Genomic DNA, 26,237 nt, shown 5'->3' with positions numbered 1-26,237 from the left:
TTTTTTTTTCAACACAGGATTTCTCTGTAGAAATCTGGCTGTCCTGAAACGCATTTTGCAGACTAGGTTGACCTCAAACTCTGAAATCCGCCTTCCTCTGCCTCCCAAGTGCTGGGCCTGAGTGCTAGAACTAAAATAAAAGCATGTACCACCACACCTGGCTGGAAAGAAATATCTTTAAACTCCTTGATTTATTATGTGTATGAGTATTTTGCCAGCATGTATGTATGTACGTGCACCACATTCATGCCTGGTGCCTATGGAAGTCAGAAGAGGGCATCAGATCCAAAGGGACTGGAGTTAAAATGTTTTTTGAGCTGCCGTGTGGGTGCTGGGAATTGATCCAGATCCTCTACAAGAGCAACAAATGCTCTTAACTGCTGAGTCAACTCTCCAGCCTCCAAAAGAAACATTCTAAAGGAAAATAAACATGAATTTAGAAGGAAAGGAGTAATATCTGAAAATCAACACTTAAACACACACACACACACACACTCAAAGAGAGAGAGAGTGAGAGAATAAAGTCAGTGGGACAAAACTGGTAATATTAGGGAATCCATAAAATGGACAAAAAGGCAGTTTTGCTTGCTTAAAGTATAAGCATTGAGAGAAAACAAGCACTTCTAGATAAAGGTGTTCAGAGCACAGCTACAGCTGCCGACACTCCCAAAGGCACGTGCATCTCAACCCAGAGTCTTCTGTGCTGTGTGGTGTGCCAACAGACAGAAAGACATGCCTTCTCTCCAGCAGAGAGGACAGCATAGTAGCCAATCAAGACTGGCATTGTTTGAGGGTGACTTATTTGGGAGAAATCATAAGGCAATATGCTACCATGTGTCCCAAGCTGACTCCTGACTCTGCCTGTCAAGTGTTGGGACATCTGGGGGTGGACCACCATGCTGGGACACACTGGAAGAGTGTTTATAGCTCCTCTGAGGCCAGTGCCCAAGGGCAAAGGTTAAAGCCTTGAACTGCAGTAATGGCACTTTTCCTGCATCTGGCTTTTAAGGATGAATGAAATTCCCCAGGAGCTAAAGTGGAACTCTTGCTGAACCTGCCATAGTCACACAATCGGAGACTCTCATATTTAAGTAAATAAGACAGTCAAGGACTCCAGAGAAGCATGGCTCCTGTTACACAGCACCTTCTCCATGCCAAGTACAAATGAGATAATTCCTGGGACCTAAACCCCAAGGGTACATGTGTGGGCATCCCATCTCACCCAAAGGAAGACCAAAGTTGGTCTTTGTTGGGAAATTTCTCTATACAGTATCAGAACAGGCTTGGGCCTTTTCTGACACCAATCTAAATGTTTCTCTCAGTGAATCCCTAAATATTATTTTCACTCAAATATCATACTCAAACCTATGAACTATGGAAGGCTAGGATGTTTTCCTAAACTTGTCACTGACTTGTGTTTAATGCTGCTTTATCCCAGATTCACCGTACACCAATCTAGATATCCCATAATTAACGAGACCAAGACCACAGTGGCAATTGTTGTGACCTGGTCTCCCTGCTGCCAGCCTGGTTCCATGATGGATATCATTGGGTGTACTCTTCCAAAAAGTGTCAGCCATGCAAATGGGCTTCTGCTGCTGGCTAGACTCTTTGTACCGAGCTGTGGACTCAGAGAATGTTTCTACCAAAATCTACATCATCCTGAAGGCAATGACAGAGGAGAGGTATTGAGGAAGGAAATTTGGAGGATGCTCTAAGAGGAAGCCCAGCACTTTGTTAGACAAATGCCAGACTAGTAACATTTTCTTTAGACACTATGATTTATAGTTGGAAACGTGATGTTGATTACACAGGAGGCTCAGGAAGGACCAACAGCCTTAGGACAGACATGTAATACAATGTCAGGAAACACACAGATTTGGGGGTGTGGGAAATGGCATTTGGTTTTAAGATCCTCTTTCACACCAAAGAGGAAGCGGGACAGGGGACCACTGTGGACCCACATCACACTCAAAGGACTCCTGACCTTTCACCCTGAGACAGGTCAACTCCACCTTCCCAACATTTTCCAGTTGGGAAAACTGAAACAGAAGAGACGGCATGAGTAAAGCTACCTGATGGTAAAGAGGAGTAAAGAGGAGGTGGCAGTATGTCCATCCATCCCTCAAACATGCCAGGAAGCTAAGCTTCAAACGACTAGTTGAGGAGCCCCTTCTTGTGCCTCATTAAAGGTGAAGGAAATCCAAGTTGTGACAAGTCCTGGGCTCTGCCGCCTGTGTGTGTCAACAGCAACTCACAGACAAAAGGCAAAGGGGCAGATGCAACCCCCACTTCCCAGGAAGAAAGGCAGAAGCCGTATTTTGAGGTCCCCTCGTCTCCACACATCTTCAATCATAGGATTTATGGGGTGTGTGCATGGAGGTGGAATGTGTCTCACTGGAAAGGTGTAGGTCTGCCCACCTTCAAAGCCTGAACCTTCCTGTGTGGACCATAGGCCTCCTGCTTGAGTCTAACAACTATCCCTAGCTCGTGGCCTCAGGTTCCTATGCCAACACCCAGCAACTCGCTATCCTCAAGCAGAGCACTGCATCATCAGGACAGTGACCCCTGTGGGAAAGTTTAACCCCCGAATGCCATATAGGACAATGATAACTGACAGGCTCACCTGACCTAGAACCCCCTCCCCGCCCGGACACACACCCACCTATGTAACCGGAGGTTGAGCTTTGTTCTTTAGGAAGGGTCCCTCGCTGCCCAGCTCAGAGCACCAGGATAAATGGACCAGGCTGTGACAGAAGCAGGCTTATCTGCCAAGAGAAGCTCCACAGACCCCTTCCCTCCCTATTGTACAAAAGGGGCGGGGAAGCACACGTGACTGACAGACTGAGGATGAGGGTGACGACTCTCGGGATGCCGGGGAAGGTCCGTCCATGGGACACTGTAGTGAACAGCCCCAGTCAGAGAAATCCAGATGTCCCTAAGGAGACAAGGTGCTAAGAGGGTTGGGAGCCTCTAAGTAGAACCTAAATCTTCCTCAGCAGAGACAAAACTCAGTCAGGAGGGATCTTCTCGCTGGACAGGCCTCTGAAGTCTCTGACCAGTTGTAAGGGTGTTCTAGACAGGAGCAAGGCCATCTCTATGGCGCAGAAGGATTGGATTTAAAGGCCTGGAGGGCTCTCTAACATAGGAGAGTGACTTTCCTAGAGAGTCACACCCAGGCTCCTCTGCCTAAGGTGTCCTACAATGGGGCACAGGCAGCATTTTGACCCCTCATAGCAGCACACCCAATAAACAGCCAGGTATACACACTCGAAGTCTCAGCAAGCACCTGAGAAATAAGAGTCCTGGGGGCCACTAGTCACTTCCTTCTGGCCCGAAAGAGACGAAGAGGCCCGGAGGATGCACTCGGGGAGTCTCCAGAGTAGAATGCACATCTGGTGGGCAAGGCCAGCAGGCGGCAGCCGGAGGGGCAGATACAGTGCCTGGCGTTCTCCTCCGGTGTTCTAGGCATCCAAGTCCAGACCAGGTTCCTGGAATAGTGACTGCTTCCTCAACGTGAGCCGGGCACACTTGGGGCACGTGGTCGAGTTGTCGTAATAACAGTCCCTGAGGTGAGAAAGACGGGCTGGGTTCTGCCCGGAGGAATTTCCTCCCTAGGCCAGCCCTCAATACCTTCCTACAAGTTCCGAGAGACTCACTACCATAGACACACATAGAGTGGTTTACCACAAAGCCTGGTACGTGGCTGCTGGCTTCTACGAATGAGCCAGGCCTCCAGCTGTCACGACCGGGCTCCAAGCTCTTACAATTTGCATGTGTGTATACCTGCACATGCAAAGACACACACGTGCCATGATACACCTATGGATAACAGAACAGCTTGCAGGAGGTGGTTCTCTCTCCACCATGTAGGTGGGTGGCAGGGATCGAACTCACATAACTGGGCTTAGCAGCAAGCTCCTTTACCTGCTGAGCCATCTTGTCGGCCCTCTAGCTCTCACTTATTCAGCTTTAACGTATGGTAACCACAACTTATCAATACTATGAAGCTTTCTCCCCTTGTTTCCCCAACTGGGTGTCAAAGTATAGCACAGCTCTGCGGACTCGTTAGTACTTTGATTTTATTATTTTATTTCTATCTGAGCATGAAGGGTGGTAAGGTTTGGGCCCACCTGGCCTATACTAAGCCAGAAAGAGTAACTTTGACTTTGACCTAGAACTAAGCAGTGAGTGGACGCTGTGAGCAACCCTGGGCCGGGAGGGCTTCAGAGGCTACTCTGTGATAAGTCAGGCTGCAGTGGCCCAGCACAGGTAGTTATTAATTCCTAAGGGAACCTGTTTTTTTCTTAAGATAGGGTCTCATGTAGCCCAGGTTGGCATCAAACTTGCTATGTAACTCAGAATGCCCGAACTTCGATCCTGCTGTTTCTGCAGCTCAAGTGCTAAGATTACAGGAGTTGGGGGCGGGGTGAGGTGGGTGGGAGCAGCCTCTTGGAGATGGGGAGGGAGGGGGAGAAGGTATGGGATGAGGAACTGTTGGAGGACAGATTGAGAGGGGAATAACGTCTGGATTGTAAAAAAAAGATTAAATAATAATAGGGCTGGAGAGATGGCTCAGAGATTAAGAGCACTGTCTGCTCTTCCAGAGGTCCTGAGTTCAATTCCCAGCAACCACATGGTGGCTCACAATCATCTGTAATGAGATCTGATGCCCACTTCTGGCCTGTAGGCATACATGTAGGCAGAAAGTTGTAATAATAAATAAATAAACATTAAAATAATAATAAATTATGACTTATGCACACAAAAAGAAAAAATGATTACAGGTGTTTACCACTAGGCCGAGCTCTATTCTGTGCTAGAAATCAAACCCAAGATGTCACGCGTGTTAGACTACATTCCCAGCCCCTTAATAGAACTTTTAATTTAGACAGACATCAGGGCCTAACCCCAGCAAAGAGCTCTGAAAGAAAGACAGAAAAAGCCCGATGTCCGCCTCCTCCGTCAAGGGCAGCAGTGCCATGTAGCACAGGACCAGCTGCAGCTAAGGACAAGGGAAGGCGGTCTGCTTAGAAAGTGGGGAGGAGCCTCAGCACCTAGCCTGAGAGGGCGCTAAGGCCACACCCACCTGAGAGCTGCAGGCCACACCCACCTGTGGAAGACCGCTGAACAGTCGCTGCACACGGATGTATGGCTGTCGAATGGGAACAGCACGTCACCTTCCTTGCAGAGTTCACAGACGAACCCCTTGGCTTGGCACCGCTGTTGAAAAGGGAATCAGGGTAATAACTGGCAAGGAAGTGCCAACTCAGGCCAGGGATACATTCACTGACCAATCCTGGCCCTCAGGACTGGTGGACGGAACAGCTTAGAGCCTCCTCTAGACAGAGCCGCCACTGCAGAGGGGACAGGGGGACCCACCTCACAGTCCAGCTTGATGTGTTTGGCGAAGAGCGTGTGGATCTCCGTTAGCGAGCAGCTGAGACGGCCCATGTGCACCTCCAAGAGGTCCTGGATGGAGTACATCTCGTCGTTCTCCACAAAGTGCTGGCGGTCTTGGAGCTGCCAAGACCCAGTAGGTGTTATCACAAATGCAGAGCAAGGTCCCCACGCCTCACCCATGGCCACGCCCCACCCATGGCCACGCCTCACCCATGACCACGCCCCACCCATGACCACGCCCCACCCATGGCCACGCCTGTTGTCAGGGTCCCGGGTTCTTGTGGAAACCACAAGTTGCATAGGGTGTCCATTTAGGGACCCCAAGATTCTGGAAAAGCCAGAGAGAAGATACGGACAGGGCAACATTTCCTAACCTATATGCCCCATCCCCACCCCATTCCACACACCTGTAATGCCCTCGGGGCCACAGTGGCTGCTCAGTGCTCCCCACCCTTTGCCATAACTTTCCCCTGACATCGGTGGCTCTTCCTGGTCCTGGTCTGTCTAAAACCTTCCGGTTCTTTGTATCCCCTCCCTCTGCTTGCTTCTGTACACAGCAGTCACACCGTGACATACCGCCTATTTCCCTTGGCTTCCTGGCCCACTGGCCACTCTCCAAAGGCCTGTTCTGCTCACTGTTCCCATAATTTAGGCCAGTGTCTGAGATCACTTATTGAGCAAAGCAGTAGGTGACTCTTAAAACTTGTATTTTGGCCAGGAACGGCAGTACACGCTTGTAATCCCAGCACTTGGATTAAATCCCAGACCTGACTGCCTCGGTGAGTTCGAGGCCAGCCTGGTCTACAGGGTGAGTTCCAGGACAGCCAGGACTACACAAAGAAACCTTGTCTCAAAAAGACAAAAACAAAACAAAACTTGCAGATTGTCCCACCTGCCTGAGGAGGCTAAGGTCAAGACCACCTCCCCAAAGCTAAACATGGTAATTGTTTTATCTTAATTTGGAAAACCGAGATCCTCAGAGAACACTGCTGTTGTGCAGAATATCCAGCAGTTTATTACAGATGTGACCTTCCCAGAATAGAGCGTTCAAAAGGCTGCTTGAAGTATAACGTATCTAGCTACAGGGTTATCTGAGGAATCTGAGCATGAAAGATTCTGTCACCCTGGCCACCTGAGACTGGTCCCTCTAGCAGTCTGACCTGCAGCAGCAGTCGCGCCTCCATGGCCTCCTTGCAGGTGATGAAGTATGGCTTCATAAGCAAGATGTCCTGGCGCAGCTTCTGTGGACTCAGACAACGAGTGGGTGTGTCAGCCAGGCCACACTGGTGGCACCGCAGCTGGTTCTGTAAGGCTAAGGGGCTGCCTCTGTACTGGCTTCATAGGGGCCCTGCTCACAGGGTGGCTTCTCCTTCCTTAACTAGGGGTGATAGTCAGGTCAGTAGGGACTGGGGAAGGTGCCCTCAAATTCCACTGGGGGCACTACATTTGGCTGTTCTATCCAATCTCAAGTGCATATCAGTTTTGGGGCTACATAGGAACTTGGATTCAAGACCAACCTAGCTATCAAATTCAAGGTCAGCCTGAACTATGTGTGCTCCCATGCCAGATTCACACGCTGCTGGGAATTGAACCCGTGTTCCCTGCATCTAAGCTAACATTCTAACGACAAGCTACATCCCCAGCCATGCAGGTAAGATGGAAGGTAGATAGGTAAATAGATAGCTGATTGATGGATAAAATTAAAATTCTCTCTTTCTGTCTCTCTCTCTCTCTCTCACACACACACACACACATACACTTTCTGATAAGCTCTGACTATGTAGCTCAGGCTGACCTCAAACTGGTGACCCTCCTGTCCCAGCTTCCTAATGCTAACATCATAGGCGTCACCTTTTCAATGACATTAGGGAATTTAACACTAACACTGTCTCTGGTTTTAACACTGTTGACCCAGCTAAGAGTCCTGTGAAAATACACCTCCCACAGGGATACAAATCCATCCGGACCCTAACCAGGGCCCCAGCCTCACCCGGATCTCCACCAGCTCCTCCACATAGTTAAACAGCAGAGGGTTAACCTCCCGGAGCCGGAGCACTGGCCGAGACACCATCAGGGCCAGGTAGCGCATGCTGCAACGGGACACCTACAGGGCAGGTAGCTGAGTGACCAGTTTGCAGAGCTAGGAGAGGTCATGCCCACCTACTCCCTGCTCCGCCCACCACCACCTCCCCACCTCCCCACCTCCCCACCCCCACTCCGCCACCAACCACCATATCTCCAAAATCCAACCTTGCGGGGCTCAAAGTCCCAGTTGTGTACCACTCTCGCAGGGATGACAGCCAGGTCGTTCCAGTGGCAGTGACTGCAGTAGTACTGGCCGGTGTAGTCACACTGCCGGGCCTCGCTGGGCACACCTCCTGCGGGGAGCCAGGTTGTTACAAGGTCAGGGTAGCCATTCAGGATTGATGAAGGTCTGCCTTCCCTAGCCAAGGACTCACACCATATGGTCCGTCTTCCCTCCCCCAGGCTGCAGGGGAGAGCAAGCTGGGCTAGGGGTTCTCAAGAGGCCCTAGGCCACCCCAGTGTCTCAGCACCCTGTCTACTCATCAGAACAGTAAGACAGAAAGAACTCCTGGAGGGACCCCACAAGCTAATAGTAGTTACAATTCCCATCTCTAGAATGTGATTGTTGGGGGCTGGAGAGGTGGCTCAGTGGTTAAGAGCACTGACTGCTCTTCCAGAGGTCCTGGGTTCAATTCCCAGCAACCACATGGTGGCTCACAATCATCTGTCATGGGATCCAATGCCCTCTTCTGATATGTCTGAAGAGAGCCACAGTGTACTCACATAAATAAAATAAATAAATCTTTAAAAAGGAGGAAAGGAAGAAAGAAAGAAAGAAAGAAAGAAAGATGTGATTGTTGTATTCCGATTTCCTTGTTTTCTCCTAGGACCTGTCTTTGTGATCTCTCCCTGATAGTGGTATAACATAAAGGCACTAGAGTCAGAGATCAGAACCAGCCCTGGAGAGACGTAGGCAAGTCATGAAACAGCCAGGAACTGCCTCTTTTTATAAGAATTGAAGGAATGCCTGTAACGTTTGTTGCTTTGTCACACCCCAAAACAAGGTGCATGGCCTGCGCTGGTCCCAGGCCCTTACACAGCTGCCGAGCGCGGCTTTCTCACACACCCACCCAGAGCCTTTTCTGGCTCAGCTCCGCACTGCTCTTGGCCAGCGCGGAAGAGGAGCCCCATCCTTCACTCACGCAGAGAGATGGGAGCGCGGCACTCGGCACAGCGGTAGTCCTGGCTGTCCAGCCCGGTCTCGGGGCAGATGTTCAGCTCGTACTCTGCCTGGTGACTGACTTTGGAGCTGACACATGGTTTGGAGATGAGGTTCAGGCACTTGCTGTGACAGCGGTAATAACACCCTGTGGTAGGAAATAACCATCTCTCTCAAAAGTTGTACAGATCACCACAGCGTAGGAGAACTGTTCCATACACACCCCCCATTGGCTCCTCTGTAGTGTCCATATTAACTCAGGACTTTCTCCCAGAACTGCTGTGTGCCTCAGCATCTCAAAGAACCTCCTGTCTCTGGATGTTTCCTCCCCTACATCTGTCTTCTTCCATTTCCCATTTCGGGTTTCCATGACTCCATCCTTCTGGGACTGAGACTACCTCAGGAATCATCCTGATTCCTCATTTGTTTCTACAGTCAACACTGACCTCATCCACTTCTTACCTAAACCTGCAGCATCAGAGACAACCCTCTCTTCCTTTCTCCTCGACTTAGCAACCAGAGTCTAAACATCTAGCACGCATGGACCTCATTGAACAGAGAGAAATGTCCTTGGTCACCTCTGAGTATACCTGTATTACATCTACCCTTAGACGTGGTGCCTCTCCTCAAAGGCAGTGGACACATATCAACCACAGGGCCTTTGCACATACAATTCCTCCATACCATACCCTTCCTCCTTAGATATACTCCTAGCTAGTGCCCAGACCTCCAACGGCCCACTGTACTTTATAAACATTATCCCCCCTTATATATTCCGTTACTAGCACCGCCCAACAATACCATGTCATCTCCTCATCTGGCTTCCCATACAAAACAGTCCCAACATCCCGCAATACTCTCTCTGCACTATCCGATACGGTAGCCTCCAGCTTCACGCGGCTTTTGAGCCTTTGTAAAGTGGGTGATAAATCTTAGCTACCTATTCGACTTCTGTGGATGTAAATTTTAAAAACCCTTCTGCGATTCATAACCCCCAACACTAAAGAGCTCAGATCCAGATTCAGGGCCAGTAAGACAGGCGTGTTGGTCTCCTCTGCTCCTCTTATCTCCAGTGCACGGTGACGCCTCATCATCTGTCCCTGCCACCTAACTCGCGTGACTCATGTCTGGGAGCAGGGATTATGAGAGAGGGTCTTGGTCTGGCCCACCTGTGCAGGTGTACCAGGTCTGGATGAGGCCCCAGATGGTGGTATTGCACTTGTCACAGGTTTGTTTGACGCTCTTGCTCTTCTCCTTGTAGAAGCGATGCTCTAGGAGAACCCGGATGTTGGGTTCCTCCTCATTGGGGTCCTGTAGGGGAAGAGTAATAGAAAAGTCATAGGTTGAGTTAAGCAGTAGTTCCTTCCCATCACTCAAGATCCTCAGTACACCCCTTCCAGGACCTGCCTGTCATAGAGATTTTTGAGTACACCCCTTCCAGGACCTGCCTGTCATAGAGATTTTTGAGTACACACCTTCCAGGACCTGCCTGTCATAAAGATTTTGAGTGCACGCCTTCCAGGACCTGCCTGTCACAGAGATTTTGAGTTTCAGCTCAGTGTTCCCCTTCTCTCGTTAGCAACAGAACTAACTGTAGTTAGGCACCAGCCCTTAGGAACACAGAGAACGTTTTTGCAGGCTCTTTGCATCCAGGTGCTGTATAGATCCAAGGGCCTGTAAGCAGGAGGGAGGTTGCCTCTGCCTTCTGCTTGCTACAATAGGGTGACCTTGGACTCTCTTCAGGATCTGGTAGAGTAACAAAAAGATGACCTAGGGTCCTAACACTTCTGGCTGTCACCTAGACCAACTGTAAGCTTTTCTCTCATAAGGAAAATTACATATGTATGTCCTAAACTACTGTACCTTGGGATATATTTGCTACCATGTATCCTTACCCATTTCCTAATGAATATTCCTCTATAAACACCCAGAGTCCATACAAGAGACACAGTGACAGCCAAGCCAAAAGACACAGGCTCGGACTGCATCCTGGACTTGCCTGGGTTTTGGATCTACGATACACTGTCTGCTTCCACTGACACCTTCAGGTGATCACCTTCCTAGGTTGTACAGCTCAAAGAGGAGTTATGTCAACACACTCGCTTCAGTGAGTGGTCCCAAAACGAACCCATGACTGTGATGGTCTCAAAGATAAACATGTAATCCAGGGCTAGCCAATCACCGTGAATATTCCCTAGGCTTGAGACCCAGGCCTGGCCAATCAGTCATGATTGACCTGAGAAAGGTAAACTCATGGAAAGACAGCTATCAGTTGCTGATGTCACCTTTGGCACCTCCGAGTGCCTGGCTGAAGGCTCACTAACAGGAAGCAGAGCAAAAGAATACAGGATTCCCAACATCCCCATGCCCAAATGGTTACCAAACAATGCTTTCTTCCTGTGCCTTTAAGGGCCCTATGATTGGGTTTCTGTCCCTCACAATCAAGAGGGGTTGTACTACCAGGGAAGTAACTAGCCTAACCTTTCACCCTGCTTTTCTGTCTCTACCTCAGCCTCTCTGAGAACAGAGAAGGACCACCCCTGGAAGGAGCCAAAGGTTCCCTGTCCTCCTGTGTCCATACCATGCTGCAGCCACCTATGGCGGAGCAGGTCAGAACCCACCTTCAGCTCCTGGAGCTTCAGCCTGAGGTGGATCAGCCTCACCACAGCGTCTTTCTGCTTCTCCGACTGCTCTGGCAGCTCCAGGATCACCTGTTTGCACTCTTCGATTGCCTGCCGCAGCTGCTGGACATCCGAGGCCAGGAAGAGACCCTGCCCAGGTTGGAAGGCAGCATTCAGATAGCCACCTAGAAGTTTCTCCCCATGGAAGGCAGGCCTCTCCTCGTGAGTAGTTAGGCATACAGCAGACCTCAGCTCCCTCACCCAGAGGAAGACTTGTTCAAGGCCCAAGAGAGTTAGCAACACATATGAACTCATTCATGTGGATTTTGGAGTTTGAGGCCAGCCTGGTCTACAGAGTGAGTTCTAGGACAGCCAGGGCTACACAGAGAAACCCTGTCTCAAACAAACAAAAAGAATCCATTCAAAGCCGGGCGGTGGTGGCGCACACCTTTAATCCCAGCACTTGGGAGGCAGAGGCAGGCGGATTTCTGAGTTCGAGAGTTCGAGGCTAGCCTGGTCTACAGAGTGAGTTCCAGGACAGCCAGAGCTACACAGAGAAACCCTGTCTCAAAACAAACAAACAAATAAAAAAACAAAAAAAACAAAAAAAAAACAAAAAAACCAGCTTCTGCAGCTGGGGGCGTGGCTCGGTTGGTAACCTGCATGCCAAGCACAGGTGACATCCTGGGTTCGATCCCCAGCACCAAATAAACCACACTTGATGACGCATGTCTAGAATTCAAGCACTCAGGAGGTGGAGGCAGGAAGTTCAAAGGTTAAACTGGAAGACAGACTGGGCTAGAGACCTGTTTCAAAAAGAGGAAGGGGGAAAAAGTGTTTATCCTCAGCTACATAGCAAGTTTGAGACCAACCTGGGCTACTTGAGATTATCTTAAAGGCAAGGAGCTGGGGAGATGACTCGATCAGGAAAGTGCTTGCCGTGTAAACATGAGGCTCTGAGGAGGGATTCCCCAGCACACGGAGAAAACGCCGAGCACGGCAGAACATGTCAATGATCCCGGTGCTGGGGAAAGGAAACAGGGTGATCCCTCGAGTTCTTTCTTGGCCAGCTGTTCTTGCTGAGTGAGTTCTAGATTCAGTGAGAGACTCTGTCTCAAAATAAGTAAGATGGAGCAAGTCAGGCGGAGGCAGGAGGATCTCTCTGAGTTCAAGGCCAGCCTGGCCTATATAGTGATTTCCAGGTGAGTCGGGGCTACATAATGCAGTCCTATCTCAGCGAGATGACAGACAGACAGACAGACAGACAGACAGACAGACAGACGGCAGACAGACTGTCAGACAGGCACATAGACAGATAAGTGATAGATAAATGATAGGTGATGACTGGCAGACGACAGACAGACATAGATATTTAGATAGATGATAGATGATTGACAGACAGACAGTAAGATAGATGGAAAGTTATCTAAACAGATGTTAAATGGATGGATGGACAGATAGATAGTTATGTAAGCAGATGCTAGATGGATGGTTGGATGGAGAGATAGATAGATAGATAGATGGATGGATGGATAGATGATAGATAGATAGATGATAGATAGATAGATAGATAGATAGATAGACAGACAGACAGACAGACAGACAGATAGATAGATAGAGATAGGATGGGATAGCAACAGAAAAAGCCTCCTGATATTGACAGCTGGCTTCTGCACATATGTGTCATACATACATGAGATCATGTACAGACACATACATCAAACACACATTTAAAAACATTGTAAAAAGTGTCAGGCCCGATGGTACACACACCTTTCATCTGAGCACTTGAAGGCAGTGCTGGAAGACTCAGAGGACAGCCTGGGCTACAGAGTGAGTTCAAGAACATTCAGGGCTACACAGAAAGACTCTGTCTGGCGGGGTGACTCCTAAGGCTAAGAGTATCACTTAATAAGCAGAGCTAGGTTAAGTGGAGTCCCTATCTAACACGCCAGAGGCCTCAGCACCACAAACACAAACACACACTTCCTCTTTAGAAATGCAGTCCAATAGCTTTCTTTCTTTCTTTCTTTCTTTTTTATTTATTTATTTATTTATTTATTTATTTATTTATTTATTTATTTATTTTTTGGTTTTTCGAGACAGGGTTTCTCTGTGTAGCCTGGGCTGTCCTGGAACTCACTCTGTAGACCAGGCTGGCCTCGAACTCAGAAGTCCACCTGCCTCTGCCTCCCAAGTGCTGGGATTAAAGGCGTGCGCCACCACTGCCCGGCATCCAATAGCTTTCTTAGCCATGTGGTTTCATCTCTAAAAAGACTGAGAAAATGAGGAAGAGGCTTCCAGCTTAAAGATTAAGAAACCAGCAAAGCAGCCGAATGGGGCACAGTCACCCCGGACTCAGCACCTCTGGGTCCTCTCTCATACAGTGACCCAGAGTCTCAGTCTAGCTAAGGCCCCACACCTAGAATGTTCTGCTTCCATTGAGACAGGCTCAGACCTCAGAGCCAGGGAGGTCAGCTGACTTTGTCCTTAGTAGATGTGCTTTCTAAAGACTCAAGCAGAAAGGTGGTGCTGTCTGTCTTCCTCTTTAGAGCTCATTTTGTGGCTAAGTGGAAGTGTGTGACATGTTATAAGAAACATAAAACAGGGCTGAAGGGATGGCTCAGCGGTTAGGAGAACTGACTGCTCTTCCAGAGGTCCTGAGTTCAATTCCCAGCACCCACATGGTGGCTCACAACCATCTGTAATGGGATCTGATGCCCTCTTCTGGTGTACCCATATAAAAATAAATAAATAAATAAATCTTAAAAAAAAAAAAAAGGAACATAAAACACCTTGGGCTTGATGGCATGCGCACATAATCCAACTGCTTAAGAGGCTGAGGCAGAAGGATAAAAAAATTCAAGACCACCCTAGGCTACAAAGCAAGTTTAAAGCTAGCATTAGAAACTTTGGAAGACTTGGGTCACCACCTTTAATCCCAGTACTCAGGAAGCAGAGGCTGGAAGACATCTGAATTCCAGGCTAGCCTGGTCTACAGATTGAGTTCCAGGACAGCCAGAGCCACACAGAGAAAACCAGTCTGGACACAAAAACAAAAGAAAAGAAGAGAAGAGAGGAGAAGTGAGGAAAGGGGAAGAGAAGGGGAGAGGAGGGGAGGGGAGGGGAGGGGAGGAGAGAGGCAGGGGAGGGGAAGGGAGAGGAGAGGAGAGAAACATACTAGGTCTCTCCTTTCTCTTTTCTCTTCAAAACAAGCCTTCTGTCAAACAACACACAGACTGAGCCAGAGAGGTACATACATATAAAGTACCATTTATAAAACACCCCTGGGGTGCCAGGCGGTGGTGGTGCACGCCTTTAATCCCAGCACTTGGGAGGCAGAGGCAGGTGGATTTCTGAGTTCGAAGCCAGCCTGGTCTACAGAGTGAGTTCCAGGACAGCCAGGGCTACACAGAGAAACCCTGTCTCAAACACCCCCCCCCCAAAAAAAAACCCCACCCCTGGGGGACTCCAAAGTGAATCAGCTCTAACACCTGATTCTCTTTTGCTTTTTGTTTTTTTCAAGACAGGATTTCTCTATGGAGCCCTGGTCGCACTAGAACTCACTCTGAAGACCAGGCTAGCTTCAAACTCAGAGATCCACCTGTCTCTGCCTCCAAATGCTGGGATTAAAGGCCTTTGTCTCCACTGCCTGGCCACACTCACTCCTTAAGAACCTGAAACTTCAGAGGAAAGAGAATGCACACCTCCCAACTGTCTCCAGACCTCAGATTTTGAAGATGAGGGTCAGGTACCATGAATGTTTCAGATTCAAAACCCAGGGGACTGGGTTGACTTGGGGACCACTGAGCCCAATGGTAGTGACTAGCTAGAAAGGAAACTGTACCCCATCTCGTGAGTAGCCATGTGCTATGATGAGGACAATTTCTAAGGGCCCAGATTCCAAACCTTACCACAGGGCGGGAAAAGTGGTCCTCAGACAGGCCGAGATCCATCATGCGCTCTGAGTACCGGAACTCAGGCTCCCCAGCGGGTAGCTCAGGCAGAGTCTCTGGATAAGAGGAAGACAGACATGAAGGATGGTAAAGAGTCTGCCTGCTGCCTCTTTCTCCTCATCAAGTAAGGAAGCAGCTGGGGAGGATAAAATTGAGCCAGGGGCATTAGGAAGCCCACAAAAAGGGGGTACTGGGAAAAGCTAGGCCCAACTCAGCTGCCTGTAAGAGACTCTGTCTCACTGTGAAGGCCAGAAAGCACCAGTCAAAATTCCAAGTGTTATTCCAGTTTCTGATCGCCCTGTAAAAAGTCTGACTCTTGTGTACATTGCTGAAAGAAAAAAAAAAGAAAAAAGTTTTGTGAACACTTAGTAGTGCTCAGAGAGACCTACAAGATAGTATTATAGAAATGTCAGGCAGTGGTGGCGCACGCCTTTAGTCCCAGCACTTGGGAGGCAGAGGCAGGCATATTTCTGAGTTCGAGGCCAGCCTGGTCTACAGAGTGAGTTCCAGGACAGCCAGGCCTACACAGAGAAACCCTGTCTCAAAAAAAAAAAAAAGAAAAAGAAAAAAGAAAAGAAAAAAGAAAAAGAAAGAGAAATGTCCCAAACTGGGTGTGGCCACACTCGCCTGTAATCCTAGCAGCTGGGAAGCAGAGACAAAATAACCAGTCTCAGTTTTGAGATCAGCCTTGGCTACACAGATGGACCCAGTCTCTAAATAAAGACACAAAGAAACAAACCCAATTTCTAAGGCAGATGCTTCCTGGCTAGACTAAAGAAAAACCACTGACTGGCTCTGACACAGTCAGTAAGTGCTGCGTGGACTTCAGGCTACCTCAACAACCACCCTCTTCCCATGAACTCCCCAACTCCCCTACCCAGAATCCCTGCCCTACTTTTCTGATCTCAAGGTGAGGGTCTATCCACAGACACTGAAGCCATTAGACTCTTCTCCCTAAGTCTCAGCTCTGAGTTTGCTCCAGAGTGAATTCACTAGACACCAACTGTGTGAGGCCCTGGGTCTTAACAGTGATGCTCCAGATCCCTGCCCTCTAGACCACTGGTCCTCAGCCTTCCTATGCTGCCATCTTCCAGTGCAGCCTCTCCTGTTGTGTAGACTTCTATCCCCAACCATAAAATTACTTTCATTGCTACTTCATAACTGTAATTCTGCTACCGTTATAAATCATAATATAAATATCCCTATCTGGTGATGCTTTTAGGAAAGGTTTACACAAACCCCAAAAGGGTTGAGACCCACAGGTTGAGAACCCCTGTTCTTGAGCGTTCGCTCTGGTAAGGAAGACAAAGGAAAACCTTAGAGTAGGTGGAGTGTGACTATGCCCACTCGTGGGAGAGCCACAGACAGGAAGAGTGACAGGGTTGATCTAAGGTGTCAGACAGTCTACACAGCCCTCACACTGCACCAAAGCTCACCTTCAGAAGTGACTTCTTGGGCCTTCTCATTGGGTTCCTGTTCATGTTGCCTTGGTCCAAGCTGCTTGTTGAAGGGGTTGAGGTGGGCCTGCCGGAACCGAACCAGCTTCTCATCATATTCCATAGCATCCCACCTGCAGGGCCAGCATGGCTGAAATGAGTGTCCCAGGCTCATGGTGGCTCATCCTCTTTCTCCAACACCCTGTCTCTTTCACTTCCCAGAAGCTGGAGACATGGGGTAGAACAGGGCAACCCCACAAAACAGCTTCAGTCCTTATCCTCCCCGGAAACCAACAGTTACCTCTAACCATGCTTCCCTGGCAGTGTTTCCTCAGAAGAAGCCTCCAGCAATAAGGGCTAGCCTAGTGATACAGCTTATCCCAGGGTGTCAGATGGAAAGTCTGGAATCTAAGGTCCTACTCCTGGTAGGGTTCCATTTGGCCTTGGAGCTCCTCAGAAGGCTCTTTGCTAGGTCTCAAGAGGGCAGATTTCTCACTCACCCCCAAACCCAATCTAGTCAGGCCCTTGCTGTTAGCCTACCCTTATGAGACACATCTCTTGGAACTGATCCTCCTTCCTGTCCCTTTACTTGAGATGATCCCTATAAAACAGAACGTCCAAAAAATGCCATCCTTGTTAGACTGTTCACCGGTGAGTTCTCTGGAGTTAAATCCAAGGCCCATCCTCACCCTGCCATTGGCAGGGTGACCTAGGCCCATTCCCTGGCCCCAGCAATGCAACTAGGTTCTAGCACGAGATTGTACCTCTGAGGCTTGAGTTCCAGTCCTATGTCACGACCACATGGCCTGAGTTGTTCGGGCCATGGGATCCCACATAGCAGAAGTGTTCAGGTCTGCCCTTGTCAGACGGTAAGATCACCAGCCACTCTTTCCCCTCCCTAGGGCTCAGCCCACAATGGGAGCACAAAGCAGGTGGCTCCTGGCAGAAGGGAGGGGCTGTCTGTGTCTGAATAAACGCGGAGCCTTTGGAATGCAGTTCTCTACTTATCCAGTCCGGCCACATTCCATAGCTGCTCTCTGCCTCTGTTTCCTCATCCAGAGGTGGGTCACTGTAGGTGAAATTAGTTCATAGACCCTGAGCACAAAATAAATTCTAGCCAGGCAGTGGTGGCGCACGCCTTTAATCCCAGCACTTGGGAGGCAGAGGTAGGTGGATTTCTGAGTTCTAGGCTAGCCTGGTCTACAGAGTGAGTTCCAGGACAGCCAGGGCTACACAGAGAAACCCTGTCTCGAAAAAACAAACAAACAAACAAACAAACAAAATACACTCTAGACAACCCAAATGTGGTGTTGCATGCATTTAATCCCAGCACTCAGGAGGGCAGAAGCAGGCAGATCTCTGAGTTAGAGGATAACCTGGTCTACAGAGCAAACTGTCTTGAAAACAAACAACAAACAAACATCTATACAAGGTTTTCTATGATGATAGAAAGTCAGAGGTGAGTGTAGACCTGGGCCGTGGGTGACTGGGTACTAGTGTGCTTTCTCAATGCCTATGTCAGTCAGAAATAAGATGAACTCTAACTCCTCCCCTAAGTCCAGAGGGGCAGGCCCTGCTCAGTCCTCACTATGTGGGGTGGTAACCTGGACTGATGGCCCCTCAGCACTCTGCAGAAGCTCTCTCCAGAGCCACATGGACAGTGTCCTGCTGGCCCTGCCTCTGCTCAGGGAAGAAACAATAGCTCTCGTCTACTAAGAACTAACAGCTGCTGACAAGGACGTAAGGGGATCCAGCCTTTGGGTAAGCCACACTGGGTGCTGCAGCCTTTGGGTAAGCCACACTAGGTGCTGCAGTCAGGGGTCCCCAGCTAATGCCCAGCACCTCCCAAGCATCCTAAGGAGCAGCCAGAGTGCAGGGAGATTAAACTGTCCCAGGGCTCACTCACCCTTTCATCCTGAGTGAGGGGCCATCACTGTTCATCACGTGATTTCCCAGGCTGCCCTGAACCTAGCCATGGTAGTATGACTATGTTCTGATCAATAGAACACCCGCAGAATGATCACGCAGGGCTTCTCAGAACTGTTCTACCGCCCTTCCTCCTCTGACTGGAATGCAGACGTAATGAGTGAAGCTGACACAGCCACTTTGAGCGATGACAGAAGCCACAGACGAGGACTGCCAAGGGAGACATCTAAGGCGCTTCCACCCAGGCTCAGCTGTTCACTGCGAGGGTGCAGTCAGGTGAGGCAGAAGCAAACTTGTTTAGACCACTGCTGTTGGAAGGGGGAGCTCTGCCTCTGACAGACAAAATAGATCCTAATAGATCCTAATAGACCACTCCAGTCACCACTGAGAAGACGGACATCCTCAGTCTGAACGCCAGCTCTGCCAGCCTCCCGCCTTTCTCTGCTCCCAGTGTCTCACTCAAAAGAGGAAATAATAATACTACCACCACATAGGGCTAAGCAGTAATAGAGACACTCACGGGCAAAGAGACAGGCTCTTAATCCACAAAGCCTGTTACTCACCCAGGTCCTCCTCTCTCTTGTTAGCAATCTATGGAACGTGTCCATTGTCCACCCCGTTATAACAAGGGAAAACTCCACCAGGCATAGGATAATGACAGGAGATCTCCAGGGACAAACTGGCCACTTCTCTCCATCTTACATGGGAAAAATCGCCTTCAACCACGAGAAAGGCATTTCTTTAAACATTATATTCTTGCAAGGCAGTGGTGGCACAGGCCTGTAATCCCAGCACATGGGAGGCAGAGGCAGGCAGAGTTCTTCACCTTGGCCTTGTCTCGGACCTTGGACAGTCTAAGGCTGCCAGCCTGGCCTACAGGGCAAGTCCCAGGACAGCCAGGGCTACACAGAGAAACCCTGTATCAAAAAAAGAAACAAAAACAAAACAAACAAACAAACAAACCAAAAGCCATAAAATGCCTTCATTTTTCCGTTGGCAGCATGTGCGTCTCAGAACCAGCTGTTCCCTTTCTCTTAAAATCTCTCCTTCGCAGTAAGACTTCTGCCTAAGCACTCACACACAGACCGGTTTCTTTTCTATCACCACTGGGAGAATCTCCATGGAGTCTGATATCAGGGTTGTTATAATGATAAAATTCATTAATAATAAAGTCCCAAGAGCAGGGGATGGAGCAGGGGACGGCTCAGCAGTTAAGAGCTTTCTGCTCTTCCAGGGAACCTGGGTTTGATTCCTGGGACACACACAGCTGCTTACAACCATCTTTAACTCCAGTACCAGGGAAACGAACACCTTTTTTAAACCTGCTTGGGCACCACGCATGTAAGTGGTCAACAGACACCTGTGCAACTGACAGCGCTGGCCAGAGTAGCCCAAACACCTACTAACTATCAGCTACAACTCATTACTGTCAGCGTTACTAGTATCTTTGAGAGTCAGGCAACTCTGCTTTAAATTTTGTGGTTGGGGCCTGAGATGGCCACTGGGTACCACGCCTGACAACCTAAGGTCAAGCCTCGGGACCCACATGATCAAAGGAGACAACTGATTCCTGCAAGCTGCCCTCTGACCTCCACTTGTGAGCCAGGTATATGCATGTGCCCAGACACACACACACACACACAAAACAAACAAATAAGTAAATGTAATTGTTAAGAATTTATTAAAAATTTTGGGCAGTGGTGGCACACACCTTTAATCCCAGCACTTGGGAGGCAGAGGCAGGTGGATTTCTGAGTTCGAGGCCAGCCTGGTCTACAGAGTGAGTTCCAGGACAGCCAGGGCTACACAGAGAAACCCTGTCTCAAAAAAACAAAACAAAAGAATTTATTAAAAATAATAAAACGAATCAATGTGTAGGCCTATTCTCTTGCTCGGAAGTCAGGGAGAAGCCTGAGGCTGAGCGGAAGGATGAGTGTGAGGTTTGGTAACAACAGAAACTAGAGTTGCTGCTGTCACTGACACCATGTGGTGACTAGCCCAATCTAAAGGAACTGGGTGGAGCCCACAGGAGCCCCTCCCAGAAGCTTTCCCTGGAAACCTCCTGATGTTTTAGAATATAGTCAGAGGGGCAGGAAGACCTTGGCAAGAACTTGCCAACCACTCTCCTCTGGGCTATCTTTCCCAGGAAAATGGTTCCCTTATGCACGTCCTGACTGGCACTGCCACCACCTGACCTGGAACAAAAGCAGGGGGTGAATTAAGCAATGAAGCCATTTGACCCGTCTGCCTAGTTTGTCTGGGACCAGTCTGGAGAACCATACTGCCCTTTCAGCTGAGAACAAATAGACAGCACCCCAGCCCAGCACAGGCTGCAGGAAGCAACAGCTGCCTTCGAGTATGACACCATCTCTTATTTCTACACTGGCCTTACAGAGTTCTGCACCCAGGATCCATGGTTGACCTCAGGAAAGAGACTCAAGAAAGGGGAAAACAAAACAAAAGAAAACTGTTCCATCAAGGCCCTGCAGAGGCCTCTCCTAAAGCGAATAGTAATTAAGACTTGACAACTGAAGCCCTCAGAGTAAAGACCAAGGGTCTGGGGTACATCAGAGGCACTGGGTGAAAGTTCAGGACAGATTACTGAGTGTAAGAGCCCTCCTCCCATGTGTTACTTTGGGTTAAGCCACCAAAAAGTGCTAGTCCAAGGGCCACAGGAGGCCCTGAGAAGGGACAAGGTACATCCTATCTGCTCACACTCGTAACAAGGATGGACCAGTAATCCGGGCCAAGCAGGACCAACGTTAATCATTCTCAACTACCCCAGAAGGCGCAACAAAGAGCACCTCACATTTCTACCCTCTATCCGGTGAATTCATTCTGAGGATGCGCGTGTCCTCGCTGGGGCAGGTCTCTACGACCTTCCTCATCCATTTCATAATTGTGAAACCGGAGACTCAGAGACGCTCAACATAGCAGAGGGCGGGTCCCTGCGGGTCCTTGGGCCAGGAGTCCCATACTCAGCCTCTGAAGCCACAAGGTGGTTGGGGGTGTGTGTCGGGGGGTCCCCATCTGTGGACGCTAAGCTCTGCCCCACGTAATGCGGGGACCAATGAGGTCACCAAGGCCTTGCGCGCAGCAGAAAGCCAGCAGGCGGCAGCCGGGAGCTGGATGTCTTGATGAGGCCTCTGCCAGTTCTGCAACCTGAGTGCGCGAGTCAGAAGCCGGATCCCGGAGTCTGGCCAGTGGCGATTGCATGCTGAGATCTGGACCCTCGCCTGCTTCCCCACCAGACCCACCGGACACCTGCGGTGACAGCTCCGCCGCTTACCTGGCTGCCGCTACATTGTACCGGACCGGCTGGCTACACTGTAGTTCGCCGCCGCTGCTACACTGTACCGGCTCCGCCGCCCGCTGCTGCCGCCTCCGGCCAGGAGGTTCATGACACCGATTGCCCTACTGCCTCGCTGGAGCGCCTCCAAGTCTCCTGCTTCTGGTCCACTGAGTGCATTACCTTTGCCCTGAGTCTTTTCTCCTCCTGGGGTTCCACGCCACGCCTGGTAACTGCGTTCAAGCGAATGGCTCCACCGTGGTAACCCCCTCAATGTCCCCACATCCCCAACACTGACATAAGTTGTCCCCAGGACACCACCATGGAGACATTTAGGAGGTATCTCAAGCTCCAAAAGATACTGGCTTGAGACAACAACACATACACACACATCACACCACATATACACACATACACACACCACACCACATACACACACACACACACACACTAGACACACCACATACACAACACACACAATTACACACAACATACCATACACACACATCACACACGCACACCGCACCACATACACGCTATATGCACCATACACACCACACACACACACCTCACACATCTCACACACCCCTTCTCTTTGATAGCCAATAAGCCATTCCCACCTGAGGCTAACCTTCACTCAGCACCCCCCTCCCCGCCTCCTTCTGAGCCTCAAGTTCATCCTCAGCCCAGGAGTTAGGGGAAACAACAGCCAAATGTCTCCCCTAACACTTCCTCCTCATCTGTGAGCAGAGATCTCTGAAAGGCGTTCATCACTATCTGATGACTCTCCTCTGACATTTTACGGACTGTCTGCTCTTCATCCCAAAAGCTAGGAGCTAAAGGCAAGCATTTTGTATTATTTCTTCTGTGCTGGAAAGCCTTCACCAGAGCCTGGGCCTAAGGGTGCTAGTCACACAAGTCCAAGAACAGTTAAATCCCCAGAGGAGGACAGGGGGACTAGAAGATGCTCTCCTCAGCAGGTGTACTATGCCATAGGCACAGTTAGTAACATTAATGATACAGGCCAGTGTCTATACTAGCATTGAGCCCTGTCCCTCACCGTCAAGGAGCGGCAAGGATGGACCCAGGGTTACCTCTGTCTTCATTACTATGGGTCTTGACTATTTGTCATGGATTCAACAGCACTTTTATTGAGTACAAGTATATACCACACTCAGGCACCTCACCAGAAAATGATCAGGGCAAGACTTGAGGCTGCACCGGGTGGTGGTGGCGCACGCCTTTAATCCCAGCACTTGGGAGGCAGAGGCAGGTGGATTTCTGAGTTCGAGGCCAGCCTGGTCTACAGAGTGAGTTCCAGGACAGCCAGGGCTACACAGAGAAACCTTGTCTCGAAAAAAAACAAAAAAAGAAAAAGAAAAAAAAAAAAGACTTGAGGCTGCATCACCACTAGACTGACCAATAGAAAAGGCAAATGGATCCGGTGTGTGCTGAGCACCGAGAAGGAAACACAGAGGCTGGAAAGGCGGGGCCTGAGATTAGAGAGGGAGGCTGGATGTTTGATTTAAGGTTCGAAAGGAAAGGAGTTGACGAACACTTAGAAAATGAGATTTGAAGACTGTGGTGTCTTAGTCCCTGTTCTGCTACTGCGAACAGACACCGTGACCAAGGCAACGCTTACAAGAGAAACCATTTCACTGGGGACTTGCTTACAGTTTCAGAGGCAGGCATGGCGCTGGAGCAGTAGCTAAGCACTTGCATCCTCATTCACAGTTGGAGGCAGAGAGAGGGAGACAGAGATAGACAGACAGACAGGCGAGACATGACCTGGTAGGAGCTTTTGAAACCTCAAAATCCACCCCGAGGGACAATACCTCCTAATCCTTGCTAAAACAAGATCTATGACTCTGTACAAAAAAAAATTCAAATATATGAACCCATGAGACCGTTCCCATTCAAACCAGCACAGACATTAAGGCCTGTGACTCTAGCAGTTCCAAGGCAGTGGTAGGAATACTGGAAGTTCAAGACAAGGCTTAGCTACATGAGAGTTCAAGGCTACTCTGGACTACATGACTGTCCCGTAAAAAGACGAAAAAAGGAAAGGCAACTTGTAGTGGTTTGAATGAGAATGGCCCCCATAGGCTCATATATGTAAATGCTTGGTCTTCAGGGATTGGAACACCTTCAGAGGATTAGGAGGCGTGGCCTTGTTGGAGTGGGTGTGGCCTTATTGAAAGGAGGTGTGTCACTGAGGAAGGGTGGGTTTTGGGATTTCAAAAGCCCAAGCCAATCTCAATGCCTCACTCTTCCGGCTGCCTGAGGATTCAGATATGGAAAGAACTCTTGGGCCCTTCTCCAGCACCATGTCTGCCTGCATGCCACCATGCTCCCCCTCCACGATGAAAACGGACTAAACCTTTGTTGCAGGATATTTGATCACACTGAATCCCGAGATTGTATTATTTACTGAAAAAAAATTTTTTCTAGTTGAGGTGTGGCTCAGCCCTTAACACACACCTTTCATCCCTCTGACTGGAATACAGGCGTGCCCTTAGTACACACCTTTCACACCTTCAATCCCAAACAATGAATGTTAAGTTAGTTTGTAGAATGAAGCACCCATGTTTGAAAGTGACGTCTAATTGAGAGACAACGTGACAGATCTGAGAATAGGATATGTTTAACTCTTATAAGAAGAGAGAGGAAAGAGAGGCAACATAAAGGGAGCAGTGAAGAGAGAGAGAAAGAGAGAGAGAGAAGAGAGGAGGCAGTTTTACTGAGATAGTTGTACAGACAGGTTGCAGAGAGAGAACAAGCTAGACACAGGTGAAGACAGAATGAGCCAGAGAATGAGAAGGAGCCAAGAGATCAGAATATATTGCCAAAGTTAGTATGAGGCCATGCAGACCAATTCAGTTAGAAGCCAAGAGAGAAAGACCAGTTTGAATCAGTCAGAAAGCTTGGAGAGAAGTTTGAGCCAGAACAGCTGAGTTGAACAGCCAGCTAGAGCTCAGAAAGAACAAGAAAATATGGGCTTATTCAGTAGTAAGCCTCAGAGACTGAAACACTCTAGGCCTATATAAAATTGTACAGAGGCGAGAGGCTTCCAGGACTAGGCCTAGGTTCACAGACTGAGGCAGTCTGGGAGACAACAACTATGCAGGAGAATAAAGCCTGTATAGCTTTTACAAACCTCTGAAACTGTAAGCAAGCCCCAATTAAATGCTTTCTTTTATAAGAGTTATTGGGAGTCCATTTGACCTGTGAGACCTTTGGGTTAAAAAGCATGAGCAAGCCGGGTGGTGGTGGCGCACGCCTTTAATCCCAGCACTTGGGAGGCAGAGGCAGGTGGATTTCTGAGTTCTAGGCCAGCCTGGTCTACAGAGTGAGTTTCAGGACGGCCAGGGCTATACAGAGAAACCCTGTCTCAAAAAAAAAAAAAAAAAAAGTACACCTATTTCAACAATGCCACACCTCCTTCAACAAGGCCACACCTCCAATAATGCTAGTCCCCATGGGTCTATGGAAGTTTTTTCACTCAAACCAGCAAGATGTCTCTTCACAGCAATAGAACATTGACTAAGACAGAGAGAGAGAGAGAGAGAGAGAGAGAGAGAGAGAGAGAGAGAGAGAGAGAATAAGAAAGAAGCAAGAAGAAGCTAGATTACACAGAGCCCTCCAGGAGTCACACCCACGGAAATAAAATTTGGCAAAAGGTGAAATAAAAACAGAGAGAAAGGAGAGAGCAGTGGCCCCAGCCATAACTAGGCTGGCTTTGACTGTGGTAAAAGGAAGACTTTAATTTTTTTCTTAAAAACATTTTTTCGGATACAATCAATATACAACGTCATACTTGAAGTCTGTCGATTGACAAATGCTGACGTATGTATAGACCAGAGAAAACCGTAATAAAGATAGTATACTTACCCTTCATCCTCTCACGCTCCCTCACGACAGTTTTCAGCTCCCTCTATCCTTCCCTCCGCCTGCAGGGAGCCACTGATCCTTGCCTTTGGGTTGGATTTCCTGTAGTGTCGCAGAAATGAATTCAAGTGGTACAGATTCATTTTCCTCTACCTTCTTTGACTCCACAGAACTGAAACTCACCCGCGTCACAGCAGACGGCGATGCTGTGCTCTTTCGTGTTAGACTCGTTGTACGGCTCTACCCTTCCCCTGTTGGTGAACATCTGGGCTGTTTCCCAGCGATGGCTATTACAAACGAACCTGCTATAAGTGACCGCGTGCAAGTCTTTGTGCGGAGACATGCTTTTGCTTCACCTGACAAATGTTCAGCAGAACGGGTAGCTGTTAAAGTAAGCTTATGTTTGATTCTCTAGAAAACTTAATTTTTTTTCTTTTTTTTTTTTTTGGTGGGGAGGGGGTTCGAGACAGGGTT

General features: G+C 49.0%; 1 protein-coding gene across 1 annotated transcript; it reads right to left on the bottom strand.

Moving 5' to 3' along the window:
* Positions 1 to 1,762: 1,762 nt before the first annotated feature.
* Positions 1,763 to 21,965, bottom strand: Def8 (differentially expressed in FDCP 8 homolog). The gene is made up of 12 exons (XM_028752651.1): positions 21,876 to 21,965; positions 16,661 to 16,794; positions 15,183 to 15,280; positions 11,269 to 11,418; positions 9,817 to 9,958; positions 8,631 to 8,795; positions 7,654 to 7,781; positions 7,394 to 7,507; positions 6,564 to 6,644; positions 5,383 to 5,523; positions 5,114 to 5,223; positions 1,763 to 3,567 (listed from the first exon to the last, which is right to left on the bottom strand). The coding sequence occupies exons 2-12, from the start codon at positions 16,782 to 16,784 to the stop codon at positions 3,465 to 3,467; spliced, it is 1,356 nt and encodes a 451-aa protein (XP_028608484.1). The 5' UTR covers positions 16,785 to 16,794; positions 21,876 to 21,965; the 3' UTR covers positions 1,763 to 3,464.
* Positions 21,966 to 26,237: the final 4,272 nt, after the last annotated feature.

Source organism: Grammomys surdaster, unplaced genomic scaffold, assembly GCF_004785775.1.
Source record: "Grammomys surdaster isolate TR1022 unplaced genomic scaffold, NIH_TR_1.0 128, whole genome shotgun sequence".
Lineage (NCBI taxonomy): Eukaryota > Metazoa > Chordata > Mammalia > Rodentia > Muridae > Grammomys > Grammomys surdaster.
This window is presented reverse-complemented; position numbering and strand designations above follow the sequence as displayed.

What these genes read in the sequence shown, in the direction of transcription:
- Def8 (XM_028752651.1), bottom strand. Translation starts at nt 16,784, where the DNA reads ATGGAATATGATGAGAAGCTGGTTCGGTTCCGGCAGGCCCACCTCAAC. An exon ending in CCAAGAAGTCACTTCTGAAG is followed by an intron (nt 15,281 to 16,660) that starts GTGAGCTTTGGT and finishes CCTCTTATCCAG; the next exon opens with AGACTCTGCCTGAGCTACCC. An exon ending in GGGACTTTGAGCCCCGCAAG is followed by an intron (nt 7,508 to 7,653) that starts GTTGGATTTTGG and finishes CCTGCCCTGTAG; the next exon opens with GTGTCCCGTTGCAGCATGCG.